The following is a 14,908-nucleotide window of genomic DNA, read 5'->3' on the forward strand; positions in this document are numbered from 1 at the left end:
AGCAACATAGAGCCGCTGAAGAAAGACACAGAGACAGAGAAGAGCAGAGAGAGAGAAAGAAGGGGTAAAGGATGAGAGCCAGATTGGAAGAACACTTGTTCGCTGTGTCAAGTCATGACAGCTCATCATATAGGCTAAGAGGATGGTAAGTTTGGTCTGGAGAGGAACATGATCAAATGTGCAGTTTGAGTTACTATATGGAGAGAACTAACAGGAGCAAACAGGCTATTACAGTAGTACTGATGGGAGGAAATGGGTGAGTACGGAGTTGAAGATTTAAGGACATTTTTATAGGATTTAAGTCCAAGTGAATGAGGAATTGCGGTAACTCGGCAGGGTTGAAGGGCTCTTAGATTTCTGGTTAATTTCACTGGGTGAATGGCCAGGTCACTCGGAAAGGGAATAGAAATTTCACCCTTTGTTTCCAGCGCTTGCTTAATAAGATCAGTCATCTATATTCAATATGAAAGGAAGTTGGGGGAAATAAAATTACTGAGTCTGTCTTTTTTGCAATAAAGTATCTTTTAGGACTTAGAACTTACAAGGAATCTCAGAGATTACAAATTCTCCTATTTATTTTATCAGTGAGAATAATGATTTTCAAAGACTGAATTGCTCATGCAGCTAATGATGTAGCTGGAAAATCAGACTTCTGTGGCTACTCTCAGGTTCTGTATGCATTCATCCTCATGCTATCAGTAGATTTTCAGCATGAAATGTATATGCTCTTAATAAATGAATAATGTTAGTTTACAGATGACCTTTCTAGGAATTGAATAGGAATTTTTAAAACTTTGATCTATTCAACTCTTTCTGGGCTGTTATGAGAACAATATAATGTTCAAAGTAAATTACATTATCTATACTATACAAAAGGATGCCTGACTTGATACAGTAGTTTTGCATGCAGATCAGTTCTTATTTTAATTTGCTCCTATATAGTAGGCAATAAAAATATTTCTAGGACTCTAGCTTCACTGAGGGGCTTCCCAGGTGGTACTACTGGTAAAGAATCTGCCTGCCAATGCAGAAGACACAAGATATGCACATTTGATCCCTGGGTTGGGAAGATCTCCTGGGGAAGGAAATGGCAACCCTCTCCAGTATTCTTTCCTGGAAAATTCCATGGGCAGAGGAGCCTGGTGGACTACAATCCATGGGGCTGCAAAGAGTCAGACAGGACTGAGCGCATACACACACACACACACATGACCTCACCGGTTCTCTGTTTGCAACCTTCCAAAATACACCTCAGGAAAACCACTTATTTAGCAATATACATATAATAAAAATAATTTTTAAAAAGGCAAATATTTCAGGTGTTCATAGAGTCCATTCAATATAGTAAAATATTAGAAACATCTTGAAAGAATATATTTATGCAAGGTATTCTGCATCACTAAAGTGGAACACTGTATAGTCATTTCAGTTAGTATGTGGATTATTAGGTATCTAGAGATGCGATTCATGGGGTCACAAAGAGTCGGACACGACTGAGCGACTGAACTGAACTGAACTGAACTGAGAGATGTATATAAAATGTATTCGCAAGAAAACATGAAATCGTGTATACACAGAGGAGATGCATCAGTGAATGTTTTGGAAAGGATAACAAATTTACTTAAGAGTGGTAGAGGTAGATAGAGAGTCCTATTTCCTTTAGGACTTTCTCTTTGTTTTCCATCTTTCCTTTTCTTTCTTTCTTTTTTTCTTTATTTAGTTATGGAATAAGAGAAATGTCTTTCTAAAACCCTTTGCCCCTAACACTTTCAGCAAATATGGAAAAACTAGGTATCATTAAAAAAATCTCCAAAAACAAAATACCTAGAAAATTTGCAATGTGACATTCTTTTTCATTGCTCCTTTTTTAAAATTTATTTTTTAATTTGAGTATAATTGCTTTACAATGTTGTGTTAGTTTTTGCTGTATAAGAATGTGAATCAGTTATAAGTATAGATATATCCCCTCCCTCTCGTTGCTCTTAAACAAAGTTCTGACCTCTTAGAAATGTAAAGAGCTATAGTACTGAGTAGTCAGTAAACAAACCCTGAAACTGTGGTTACCTGGGCAATTTTTGTACACGTTTAGAATGTAGAGCCTTAGATTTTCAAGGACTTAGGGGAAGCAGCTATTTATCCCCTTTCTCTTCTACTCTGCTACCAGCCCTGTCTGTAGCATTTAGGGGACAGGCATCTTCATACTCATCCAATGATTATCTTGCTGAACAACTCTAACCTTTTGCTTTTCTCTGAGCATTGACCAAGTAGCAGTCATTAAATATTTGTCGAAAACAATTTATGGTGAAATGATTTTTGAATTCTTTCTTACGTCTAATTTGTGTTATAACATAGAATTATGCATGTTTTTAAATGAGCTTTGTTTTAATTAGAAGGTGAGAACTTTCCAATTATATTTTATTTCAATATATGCTGTACCTACCAGTATGTTTCTAAGAGATATTTTCTGTGTTAGCTAAGGGATTGTAATTTTTTCTAATTTAAAATGGATCAATACCATGTTCATGAAAACGATTATCTGAAGAACAAATATTATTCCATTATATAGATTTAGGAATTGAAACCTCTGTAGGTTAAGTAACTTAGTCTAGCACATACACAACTATTGTGTAGATGGTAGAACCAGGATTAAAATGCAGGTTGTTATTATTATACAGTTTGAACTCTTAATGATGTTTTATGAACATTTGTTACCTTATGAACATGGTATTGGAGAAGGGTAGCAAAACATCATTAACAGTTCAAACTGTATTTGAATCCTGTGTTCAAACCTGCATTTGAATCCTTGTTCTAACATGTATAGTAGTTGTATGTTCTAGACCAAGTTACTTAACCTACTGAGGCTTCAATTCCTAAATCTATATAATGGAATAATATTTGTTCTTCAGAAAGTTGTTGCCATGATTAAAATAATCCCTGAAAGGATATTAGCATAATTCTAGCCCTATATTATAGACCCAATAATTATTAGCTATTAAAATGAGAGAGAGAGAGACTTGGATTTTTAGTATAAATTCTACAGTATAAATTATTGGCTTTTTTAGAGCTCCTCCATAAAAATATCAGACTTAACAGGGAAAAAAATGAAATGGATCCTAAATATACCTTCTGTTTTCCTGTACTTTTATCCCAGAATCATAATTACCAGCATTATAACATCATATTCTGGGAACATTTGAGTTTTTCCCCTAGCTTAGTTGAGGTATAATTGACAAATAAAATTTTTATATATTCAAGGTGTATAACTTGATGTTTTGATATATGTAAATATTGTGAAATAATCACTGCAATCAAGGTAATTAGCCTTTCCATCATTCCACATAGTTAGCATTTTCTTTTCTTTTTCTTTTTTTTTTTTTGTGTGTGGTGAGAACACTTAAAATTTACCCTCTTAGCAAGTTTCAAGAACACAGCACAGCATCATTAACTAATCACCAGGCTGTACCTTAGGTCTTGGGAACTTAAAAATTTTTCATAAATGAAACTCCATACCCCTTGACCAGTATCTGACCAGTATCTCCCCATTTCCTTCCTCAGACCCTGGGAACCAGCACTCTACTCTCTATTCCTGTACTATAATTTGCATACCATGCAATTGACCTATTTTAAGTACACAGTTCAGGGACTTTTAGTAAATTTGTACAACTGTGTGATCCTTATCACAATCCAATCTTAGGGCATTTCCATATGCCTAAAAATATCCCTCAGGCCCATTTGCGGTCAGGGGAACATTTGCCTCTAAATATATTTAGGAATGGTTTCTATTCTTTTTTCTTTTTTAATTAATTCATTTATTTTAATTGGAGGCTAATTACTTTACAATTTTGTAGTGGTTTTTGCCATACATTGACATAAATCAGCCATGGGTGTACATGTGTCCCCCATCCTGAACCCCCCTCCCACCTCCCTCCCCATCCCATCCCTCAGGGTTGTCCCAGTGCACCAGCTTTGAGTGCCCTGTTTTATGCATCGAACTTGGACTGGTGATCTATTTCACATATGGTAATATGCATGTTTCAATGCTACTCTCTCAAATCACCCCACCTTCTCCCTCTCCCACAGAGTCCAAAAGTCTATTCTTTATATCTGTGTCTCTTTTGCTGTCATCATTACCATCTTTCTAAATTCCATATATATGCGTTAGTATACTGTATTGGTGTTTTTCTTTCTGACTTACTTCACTCTGTATAATCGGCTCCAATTTCACCCACCTTATTAGAACTGATTCAAATGTGTTCTTTTTAATGGCTGAGTAATATTCCATTGTATATATGTACCACACTTTCTTATTCATTCATCTGCTGATAGACATCTAGGTTGCTTCCATGTCCTGGCTATTATAAACAGTGCTGAGATGAACACTGGGGTAAACGTGTCTCTTTCAGTCCTGGTTTCCTTGGTGTGTATGCCCAGCAGTGGGATTGCTAGGTCATATGGCAGTTCTGTTTCCAGCTTTTTAAGAAATCTCCACACTGTTCTCCATAGTGGCTGTACTAGTTTGCATTCCCACCAACAGTGTAAGAGGGTTCCCTGTCCTCCTCACCTTCTCCAGTATTTATTGTTTGTAGGCTTTTTAATAACAGCCAGTCTGACTGGCATGAGATGGTACCTCATGGTGTTTTTGATTTGCATTTCTGTGATAATGAGTGATGTTGAGCATCTTTTCATGTGTTTGTTAGCCCTCTGTATGTCTTCTTTGGAGAAATGTCTGTTTAGTTCTTTGGCCCATTTTTTGATTGGGTCGTTTATTTTTCTGGTATTGAGCTGCATGTGCTGCTTGTATATTTTTGAGATTAATTCTTTGTAAGTTGCTTCATTTGCTATTATTTTCTCTCATTCTGAAGGCTGTCTTTTCATGTTGTTTATAGTTTCCTTCGTTGTGCAAAAGCTTTAAAGTTTAATTAGGTCCTATTTTTTTATTTTTGCTCTTATTTCCAATATTCTGGGAGGTGTGTCATAGAGGATCCTGCTGTGATTTATGTCGGAGAGTGTTTTGCCTATGTTTTCCGCTAGGAGTTTTATAGTTTCTGGTCTTACATTTAGATCTTTAATCCATTTTGAGTTTATTTTTGTGTATGGTGTTAGAAAGTGTTCTAGTTTCATTCTTTTACAAGTGGCTGACCAGTTTTCCCAGCACCACTTGTTAAAGAGATTGTCTTTTCTCCATTGTATACTCTTGCCTCCTTTGTCAAAGATAAGGTGTCCATAGGTGCATAAATTTATCTCTTGGCTTTCTATTTTGTTCCATTGATCTATATTTCTGTCTTTGTGCCAGTACCATACTGTCTTGATGACTGTGGCTTTGTAGTATAGTCTGAAGTCAGGCAGGTTGGTTCCTCCAGTCCCATTTTTCTTTCTCAAGATTGCTTTGGCTATTCGAGATTTTTTTGTATTTCCATACAAATTGTGAAATTATTTGTTCTAGTTCTGTGAAAAATACCATTAGTAGCTTGTAGGGAATATATTGAATCTATAGGTTGCTTTGGATAGTATACTCATTTTCACTATATTGATTCTTCTGATCCATGAACATGGTATATTTCTCCATCTATTTGTGTCATCTTTGATTTCTTTCATCATTAATAGTTTTCTATATATAGGTCTTTTGTTTCTTTAGGTAGATTTATTGCTAAGTATTTTATTTTTTTCATTGCAATGAAATTGTTTCCTTAATTTCTCTTTCTGTTTTCTCATTGTTAGTGTATAGGAATGAAAGGGATTTCTGTGTGTTAATATTATATCCCACAACTTTACTATACTCACTGATTAGCTCTAGTAGTTTTCTGGTGGTGTCTTTTGGGTTTTCTATGTAGAGGATCATGTCATCTGCAAACAGTGAGAGTTTTACTTCTTCTTTTCCAATCTGGATTCCTTTTCCTTCTTTGATTGCTGTGGCTAAAACTTCCAAAACTATGTTGAATAGTAGTGTTGAGAGTGGGCACCCTTGTCTTGTTCCTCACGTAGGGGAAATGCTTTCAATTTTTCATCATTGAGAATAATGTTTGCTGTGCGTTTATCATATATGGCTTTTATTATGTTGAGGTATGTTCCTTCTATGCCTGCTTTCTGGAGGGTTTTTATCATAAATGGATGTTAAATTTTGTCAAAGGCTTTCTCTGAATTTTTTGAGATAATCATATTGTTTTTATCTTTCAATTTGTTAATGTGGTGTATCACACTGATTGATTTGTGAATATTGAAGAATCCTTGCATCCCTGGGATAAAGCCCACTGGTCATGATGTATGACCTTTTTAATATGTTGTTGGATTCTGTTTGCTAGAATTTGGGGGTTGAGAATTTTTGCATCTATGTTCAGCAGTGATATTGGCCTGTAGTTTTCTTTTTTTGTGGCATCTTTGTCTGGTTTTAGTATTAGGGTGATGGTGGCCTCATAGAATGAGTTTGGCAGTTTACCTTCCTCTGCAATTTTCTGGAAGAGTTTGAGTAGGATAGGTGTTAGCTCTTCTCTAAATTTTTGGTAGAATTCACCTGTAAAGTCATCTGGTTCTGGGCTTTTGTTTGTTGGAAGATGGTTTCTATTCTTATACCTTATCTTATAGGCTTTCCAGGTTGCTCAGTGGTAGAGAATCTGCCTGCCAAGCAGAAATGAGAGTTCAATCGATCCCTGGGTCGAAGGAAATGGCAACCTTCTCCAGTATCCTTACCTGGAAAATCTCATGGACAGTGGAGCCTGGCAGGCTATAGTCCATGAGGTCACAAAGAGCTGGGAATGACTGAGAGACTCAATAACAACCTTCTCTGTATTTTAATGAGGTATATGAAAAATAATGCCCAGGATGGAGTTCAGAAAGTTTTTGGATGGAAGGGAATCAGGGGACCTGGTTTGGGTGTTACTCCATTGCATATTCACAGATTAGTGAGCATGAAAATACCAGAAACCAAACTAGGCAGAAATAGATCAACCAAACTCTTGGAAGTTGGCAAAAGAAATCAGGGCAAATGAGACCATGCATAAATGGGAATAGGCCATGAAAGGAAGTGAAAACTCATTGAACTTTGTCAGATAATAGTGTCTAGGTGCCTTTTATTAGAGCAAGAATAGGACTAAGGAAAGAACATGTGTATATAAGTATGTATATATATATATATATATGTTACATATTATACATATATTACACACACACACACACACACACACACACACACACACACATGGTCCAACTGGTCAAAAAATGGCAGATAAGAGCATTCAAACTGAAAAGTAAGATTGTAGGAACCAGTGTGATCAGAGTCAATAGTTACATTTTCTTTGAGGGCAAGTTGAGCTAAAATGAAATGAATTTTAGGTGTTTTTGTTTGTTTGTTTTTCCCTTGATTAGCATTACTTATCACAGAGCTAATAAACAGCATCAAGGTTTGTTCAAAAACTGATTCTAAAATTTCCAAGAAACCAATATTTTTAAAAAGAGTATTTTCAGAGACAAACATCAATTTAATTTTAGATTTTGTAACTCATTTAATTATACAAGTGAAATCCATAGGAGGTAAACAAAAGCAGATATTGTTTTCCTTCAGGTTCTTTTTTATAAGCTACACTTCTAGCAAAAAGAAAAAAGGGAAAAAAGAATGGAAAGGATGAATGGGCGAAGGCAGAGCCATATGATTTCATATGATTTTGTGTGTGTGTGTGTGTGTGTGTTTTAACCTTCTACAATTTCCTGAAGCACATTGTTAAACCCTGTGAAGCCAGAAAGGTATATTCAAGTTCACTAAGGTGTACGTTTTCATTTATTAGCCACATGATTTTCTTCTCAGAACTGAAAGCGTGTTTGTCCCTCTCTCTGGATTCAGGAAATCTTTTTTCTTTTTTTTTAAAGCAGTGCTTGAGGAGGGGGAAAAAAAGAAGCGGAAATAGTCCTTCGATTTTTCCCAGGAGATTTAGTTCTGCAGCAGGAGTGGAAACACAGCACTCCATGGCAGTTTTTCCTAAGTTCATCCACCCTAATCCACCCATGCCACACCTCCTTCTGTTTTCTTCCTGTTTCCCTCCTTGCCACCTCATCCTGTCTCATCTGTATTTTTCCATGACTCCATTTGCCAATACAGTAGCCTACTTGAGTAAATGGGTTAAGGAATGGAGATAGCAGTGGCCTGGAGGAAGGAAGGCACAGATAAACAGCAGAGTAAGTTCCCGAACCTGGGGTATGGGCAACGGGTTAAGAAAGAACTGTTTTGTTTCTCTCTTCTTGCCTGCTTCCTGCCTTCATCCAACCTATGTGACTTAGTGACTAAACAACAACATAACATGAGGCAAAGATTTCAAAGTGTCAGTGGAAGGACAGAGGAGGGAAGACAGTTTGTAGGCTATTGTGATAATCCTGGTGGAAGATGGTGGCGGCTTGCAAAAGCATGGTTGCAGTGAGTGTGGAAATTAGCAATTAGATTCTGCATATGTTTGGAAGAAGAAGGCAGAATTTTCTGGAAAATTTGACACATGTTAGGAGAGGAAGAGATGTTGGCCACATCAGATGAGCTTGGTGTGAGTTATGGTGGGGAAGCTGTTATAGAGAATGGGGAGCAGATCAGGAGTTTGGTTTGGGATATGATAAGTTGGGACTGTCAAGAGAAAAGTTTTTGCTTTTAATGGAGTTTAAGGAACAGTCTAGATGGGGAATGAATGAATTTCAAAATCATTAATACTACTGAGGTTTATAAAAGTTTAAGTGAGATTACTTAGAAAGGACATGTTGATAAAAGCAAGGAAGTTTTCCAAGAACTGAGCCTTGGAACACGTAACACTAGTGTGCGTGTGCTAAATCACATCTATTGTGTCCAACTCTTTGCAACCTTATGGTCGGTAGCCCGCCAGGCTCCTCTGTCCTTGAGATTTTCCAGGCAAGAATATTGGAGAGGGTTGCCATGCCCTCCTCCAGGGGATCTTCCCAACCCAGGAATCGAACCCTTGTCTCTTCTGTCTCCTGCATCAGGCAGCAGATTCTTAACCACTAGCACCACCTGGGAATCCCAAGTAATACTAAAGGATGGGAAAATAAGGAGGACCAACAAGAAGTGACTGAGCTGGGATATACACACGAAAACATACATCATTGTTGTAATCGTATTTCAGTTATCAATTCACACTTGTAAATATGAATATTATTTTACTATGTGCTTTATTTTTCTTTATACCTCAAAAATTATACCTACCTCTAATAACAATATGCTCATGAACATATGAGTATGTGTATGTACATATGCTAATTAATAGGATATTAAATAATTTAAATACATATTAAATCAAAGTGTATATTGTATATACATCCATCTATATACTTTAATTCACCATTTCACCAATATAAAACTATTATGATACTACTTTCAAATATTTACCCATGATTTGCTATAATATTTATATCCTATTAAATATTTTTTGTCCAAGCAAATATTTTGTCTTTGTCTGATTGATAGTTGATTCAAGTGTTTGGATTCAGTTTAAATTTCAGAGAACTATAAAATAGAATTTAGCTATATTCTTTTTATCTCGATAATTAAATTGTACTCATAACTTTCTATTTAAAAAGCTATAACAGTTAAATAACATGTTTAAAGAGTAAGGCAATGAATAGGTAGATGAAATTTATGCACACTTAAATTTATTTTATGGGTTGTGATTTTTTTTTATACCATACTATTTCAAATTGGACACCAACATTGGCTTTTATTGTGGAAAATGAGTCTTTCAGCCTCACTAGGTAAGATGCTCATTATTAAAAGGCTTAACCAGGAGAACCAATGCGTACTACACAACTCTGTTCAAATAGAAACTGACTCAGGAACATGGGGCAGGAGTTACAGTTATGCCCCATGACGGGATGGTGATTGAAGACTGCATTAGGGACGGAGAGGAAGAAGGTGGGAATATATTGGGAGGGGAAAGATGAAAGGGTGATGGAAAAGTTTGGTGGGACCAACACTCATAATGAGAAGTGAACCAAAGCAATTTGTGCTGAATATAGAGTGCAGCAGAAACAGACTCAGAGACCTAGAAAACAGACCTGTGGTTGCCAGCGAGGGAGGGGCGACAGGTAGAATGGGAGTTTGGAGTTAGCAGATGCAAACCAGTGTATATAGAATGGTAAGCCGCAGGGTCTTACTGTAGCACAGGGAACTATATCCAATCCTGTGATAAATCACAGTGGAAAAGAATTTGAAAAAGCGTATGCCTGTATATAACTGAGTCACTTTGCTGTAGAGCAGAAATTAACACAACATTGTAAGTCAACTCTCCTTCAATTTTTAAAACAACAAGTGAAAATAAGACTAAGATTGAACAAAACTGTGAACATAAAGTTGGTGTACAGAAGTTGCCTTAGAGAAGGGACTTTGATCGGGGTCATTGTGTAGTGTGATCAGAGGTGTAGAGGACAACTATAGTCAAAACAGTGGCAGCTCATGTCTCTAAAATGTGCTTCACTGTTCACCTGCATCAGGATTTCCCGAGGTGCTTGTTAGGAAAGCTGCAACCCACTGCAGCAGAATCTCTTGGTGTTGCCAGGCACCTGCATTCTTTATTAAAAATACCTGGGCCCTGACATCATCCCCAAGTGAATCTTATGCCTGTTAAAATTTGAGCACCACTAAACTGGGTATAAGGAAAGAATATGCAAGAAATAAATCTTGACAATGTATTCTCTCTAGTGGAGAGGAGACTCTCAGGGAAGTGGGTAAGACTCCTTGCTCCCAATGCAGGGGGCCTGGGTTCCATCCCAGGTCAAGGAACTGTTATAGATTCCACATGCCACAGTGGAGATCAAAGATCCTGAGTACCACAACTAAGACTTGGATCAGTCAAATAAATAAGCAAATAAAAATAAGAACTTAATAATAATAAAAGAGTGCATAGGAATGAACATGTGAGAGACAAGGAATGACATACCCAGAAAGAGGACAGATCTGTGAAGATAGGGTGGGAAGACCACACTGGCTTTCCTGAGCTAAGCCATGGGAGGCCTGTCCATCCCCTTAAGATGAAACCAGAAAGCAATTATAAGGATAGAAGAGCAGATCAGTTAAAAGGGACCATGGAGCAGCCCCCACAGGCTGCTTTCTGTGTATGGTCCTTAATAAGTCATATTCTCGGCTGTCAAAAATGCTGGGTATTAAACGACATCCCCACCCTGGTGACACATCGGTAACTTTATGTATGTTTTTCATTGAAGTATAGTTAATTTACAATGTTATGTTACTTTTATCACTGTACAGCAAAGTGATTCATTTACACACACACATATTCTTTTTTCAGATTCTTTTCCCTTATAAGTTATTAGAAAATATTAAGAATAGTTCCGTGTTATATAGTAGGTCCCTGTTGGTTATCTATTTTATATTTAGTAGTGGGTATGTCAATATCTTTATATAATAATTTTTTTTGCAGTAATAACACAGAGTTGTTTGATTTACTCAAGACTCTGGTGAATTTAATTTTGTATCCAGTCTGAGTACAGGTGAGTAGGAGGACATTCCAGTTCATGATTTTTGTTAAAGGCCTCAGCACAGTCTCCTAGGAGATCAGAAGAACCAGAGAGATAATTGTCAGGGACAATTGTTTTCTCTCTCTTCCTCACCGTTGTTACTTGTCATCTGCTTTGGTTTGCATTAAAATAAGTGGTGTACTTTATTTTTAAACTCCTGCTTCTGAAATTAAAAAAAAAAAAAAATCTTTGAGTACAAAATTAAGAGCAAATTCTCATCATGTTTCTTAGCCTTTATAAACCTCTATCCTTCATTCAGCTTCTTGTCCTATCTCTCAAATAGTCCAAGCAACCAAGGACATTTTAAATATATGTGAGAAAAGTAAATAAAATAATAGATTTATTGTATTGTCTCCCTAAAGAAAGGAATACTTTGTTCTGTAAATCATTAGTGTAAAGGGAAGGGAGAGTTCTTCCGAGATGTTAATTTTTCTTATTGGATGCTAATATTTTGAAATAAGAAATGGAAAGAATTATGAGGACCTACATAGCACAGAAACTCTGCTAATGTTATGTGGCAGCCTGGATGGGAGGGGAATGTGGGGGAGAATGGCTACATGTAGATGTAAGGCTGAGTCGCTTGGCTGTGTATCTGATACAGTCACAACATTGTTAATCAACTGTATTCCAACATACCTATGGCTGACTCATGTTGATGTTTGGTAGAAACCAGTGCAATTCTGTAAAGCAATTATCCTTCAAAATAAATAACTTTTATTTATTTTAATAATAAATTTAACAAAATAATTTAACAAAAATAAATAAATTTTTTAAAATGGAAAAAAGAATAGAAGAAAAATGGAATTATGGGAATGTTAATAATTGAGCTGGTAAATGTAAAGAGAATATTCAATATACTCCACAGGGGTTGCAAGGTGAAATCCAGCAAAGGGTTTATGTGCCCATGGGTCATAAAGCCAAACTCAACTCTGATAGCAAAGTAGGGATTTATTGCAGAACATGAAGAAAGAAATGGCAGGCAAGCCTCAGGGCCACTCCATCTTGGTCTTTTGAGTTTGGGATTTTTTTTTCTTTAAAGGGGAAGAAGAAAGGACCAGGATAATCATAGTTTCGGGAGTCTAGGGTATCTCTGGTTTATGATTCTCGGCCCACGTGGTCCATAACTTGAGCCTGTTAGTTCATTGTGCCCTGGAGAAACAACCTGAGTTTGTAAGTTAATGATGATATCTACAACAACAATTATAGTATATTGACAATGGTACAGACAACAGCAATTTTAATCAACTGGGTTGATAAGCACAAGATTGAGGTCAAAGAGGACAAGAATGGGTATCAAATTTTGAGTAGAGATAGGAATCATAAACTCTGTAAGGGAACTTTGTTTTAGGAAGACTTAGTTTCAATGGTATAATGAAAAAAAGCCCTGATGGTTGGGTATAAAGGGATATAACCAAGTGTTGCACCCACCATGTCAGTGTACCAACCATGGCCACTCTTCTTTTTCTTTGAAGTTTTGCTGGAATGTCTCCTTCATCTTTCTTAATGCAACTGGACAAAGACGTCATCAATTGATGGAATTCTTACCCCCATAATGTGCTTAACCAATTCTTAACTGATGATTATAAAAGTCAATAATTTTTTCATTTGTAGGCAGTTTTAGATATTTTTACAAGTCAAATGAGGAAACTGCGAACAAAAAGGGTGGTGAAAAAAATAGCATAATGGGATTTTTATGTTACCAATGTCCCGTTTCTATCCAACAAAATTCTGCATATGCTCACTTGGCCTTAATTTATATTATCCCCATTTCTCAGCTATTAGAATTTATGCCCTCTGCCCTAACTATCATGGGGAAGATATACATAGTAATTATTAAATTATTGCTCTGTGTCATGCACTATTTTAAGCATTTCACATGAATGATGGCTGATCTTACCCACCTCTTAGAACTGTTTGGTTAATTATTCCCACTTTCCTGATAAGGAAACTAAGATTACCCTAAGATCACCTGGGCTACTAAGTGGCAGAGCCAGGATCTATATTCATAATGGCCTAAATATAAAGGTTCATACTCTTCGCTCTGTACTGTGTGACCTCAGGTTCATTAGTAATTAAATTTGTTTTGAATGCTAATTCTTGACATATGCAATCGTGAAAAATCTTCTTAGTGCTTAAGCAAGGACTAGAATCATTTCACCTAGTCTTTCAAAATATCTTGGTCATTTGACTTGAAAAAACTCAGAATATCACAAAAATCTCTTAGAGTAATTCTTATCTGTTCAGTAGGAAGTCGTGCTATTAGGAGTTCTGTTTATCACTTAGCATCTGGTCCTGAGTGCTGACAGTTCTTTCTGCTTGTTGTGTAATTCGCCTTTATCTTTGTTGTTGCAGTACTGGATACCAGTTTATTTACTATTCACCTGAAAACACAGCCAAAGCAAAAGAAGTTCTCAGCAACATCAATCAACTACAACCTCTGATAGCAGCCCATGCAGACCTACTGCTTAATTCTGCAAGCCAGCACTCTCCAGACAGCTTGAAGAATTCTTTAAAGATGCTTTCAGAAAAAGTAAGATCCAAATCGTCACTGCAGCGGGGAAAACGAAATACCCAAATCCCCACTGGTGTTGCTTTCTGCATACATTACCTTTCATAGCATCTGGAAATGTAAAATAGACCAGGTTAGAAAGTAAGCTTCAAAGTATTGCCACAGGATCATAATGAATTGGCCTCATTCTCTTTTCAAATCTTACTGAATATTTTTTTTTTCCTAGTAGGAAATGAAACCTATTATTGGTTGAAGTATATTTTCTCTTTTCCTTGACATCTTTCATTTTCTTTGCTTCATGGTTGTATTAAATGAATTAAATTAGGTTTTGAAAAGTATTTTCCTCTGGCGAGCACCTAATTTTTATGCATATGAAACTAGCCCTTTGAGTAGGAATGTCACTTCATTTGAGAGCAGAACTTTCATGTGGATTCTCATCAGTAGCATGGGGTGATTCTTGTGCCTCAGTTTGCTTTCTACAACATTGTCTCCTGGGAGAAGGTTCTAAAAATTTCCAAAATTATTAGTTAATGTTTGAAATGTACCGAGACCTAGGTCTGCATTCTTCCAAAGGTGACTTGCATTTGTATATATAAGGAGAAAAGCTAGTCTGGCATGAGGTAGATACTCAAACATCAATTTCCATAATGAATTAGGGCATCTGAATGATATGAAGAACCAAGATAGAAAAAGTCAAGTTGCTGCTTGATTAGAAATGCAAAGTCAAATGTCTTGGAGTCCAATTCTGGTACACTCATTCATAACCTCTGCATCCTGAGGACATCTTGCAATTTATCATGAGATATTTCTAATAAATATGCCCTTGAAGAAACTGACCAAAGAAAATTCTCATGATAACATTTTAGAATAAAATAGTGTAATTCTTTG

The 14,908-nt window shown here is 36.3% G+C and overlaps 1 protein-coding gene across 5 annotated transcripts in view; it reads left to right on the forward strand.

The window, feature by feature from the left end:
- Positions 1-14,908, forward strand: part of INPP4B (inositol polyphosphate-4-phosphatase type II B) — a 455,375-nt gene that overhangs the window by 285,869 nt on the left and 154,598 nt on the right. For all 5 annotated transcript variants that reach the window (XM_024977565.2, XM_059876249.1, XM_024977564.2 and 2 more), the window contains one exon: positions 13,864-14,041. In XM_024977565.2, coding sequence (XP_024833333.1) covers positions 13,864-14,041 — 178 coding nt within the window. The remainder of the gene's footprint in view (positions 1-13,863; positions 14,042-14,908) is intronic.

This window comes from Bos taurus, chromosome 17, assembly GCF_002263795.3.
Source record: "Bos taurus isolate L1 Dominette 01449 registration number 42190680 breed Hereford chromosome 17, ARS-UCD2.0, whole genome shotgun sequence".
NCBI lineage: Eukaryota > Metazoa > Chordata > Mammalia > Artiodactyla > Bovidae > Bos > Bos taurus.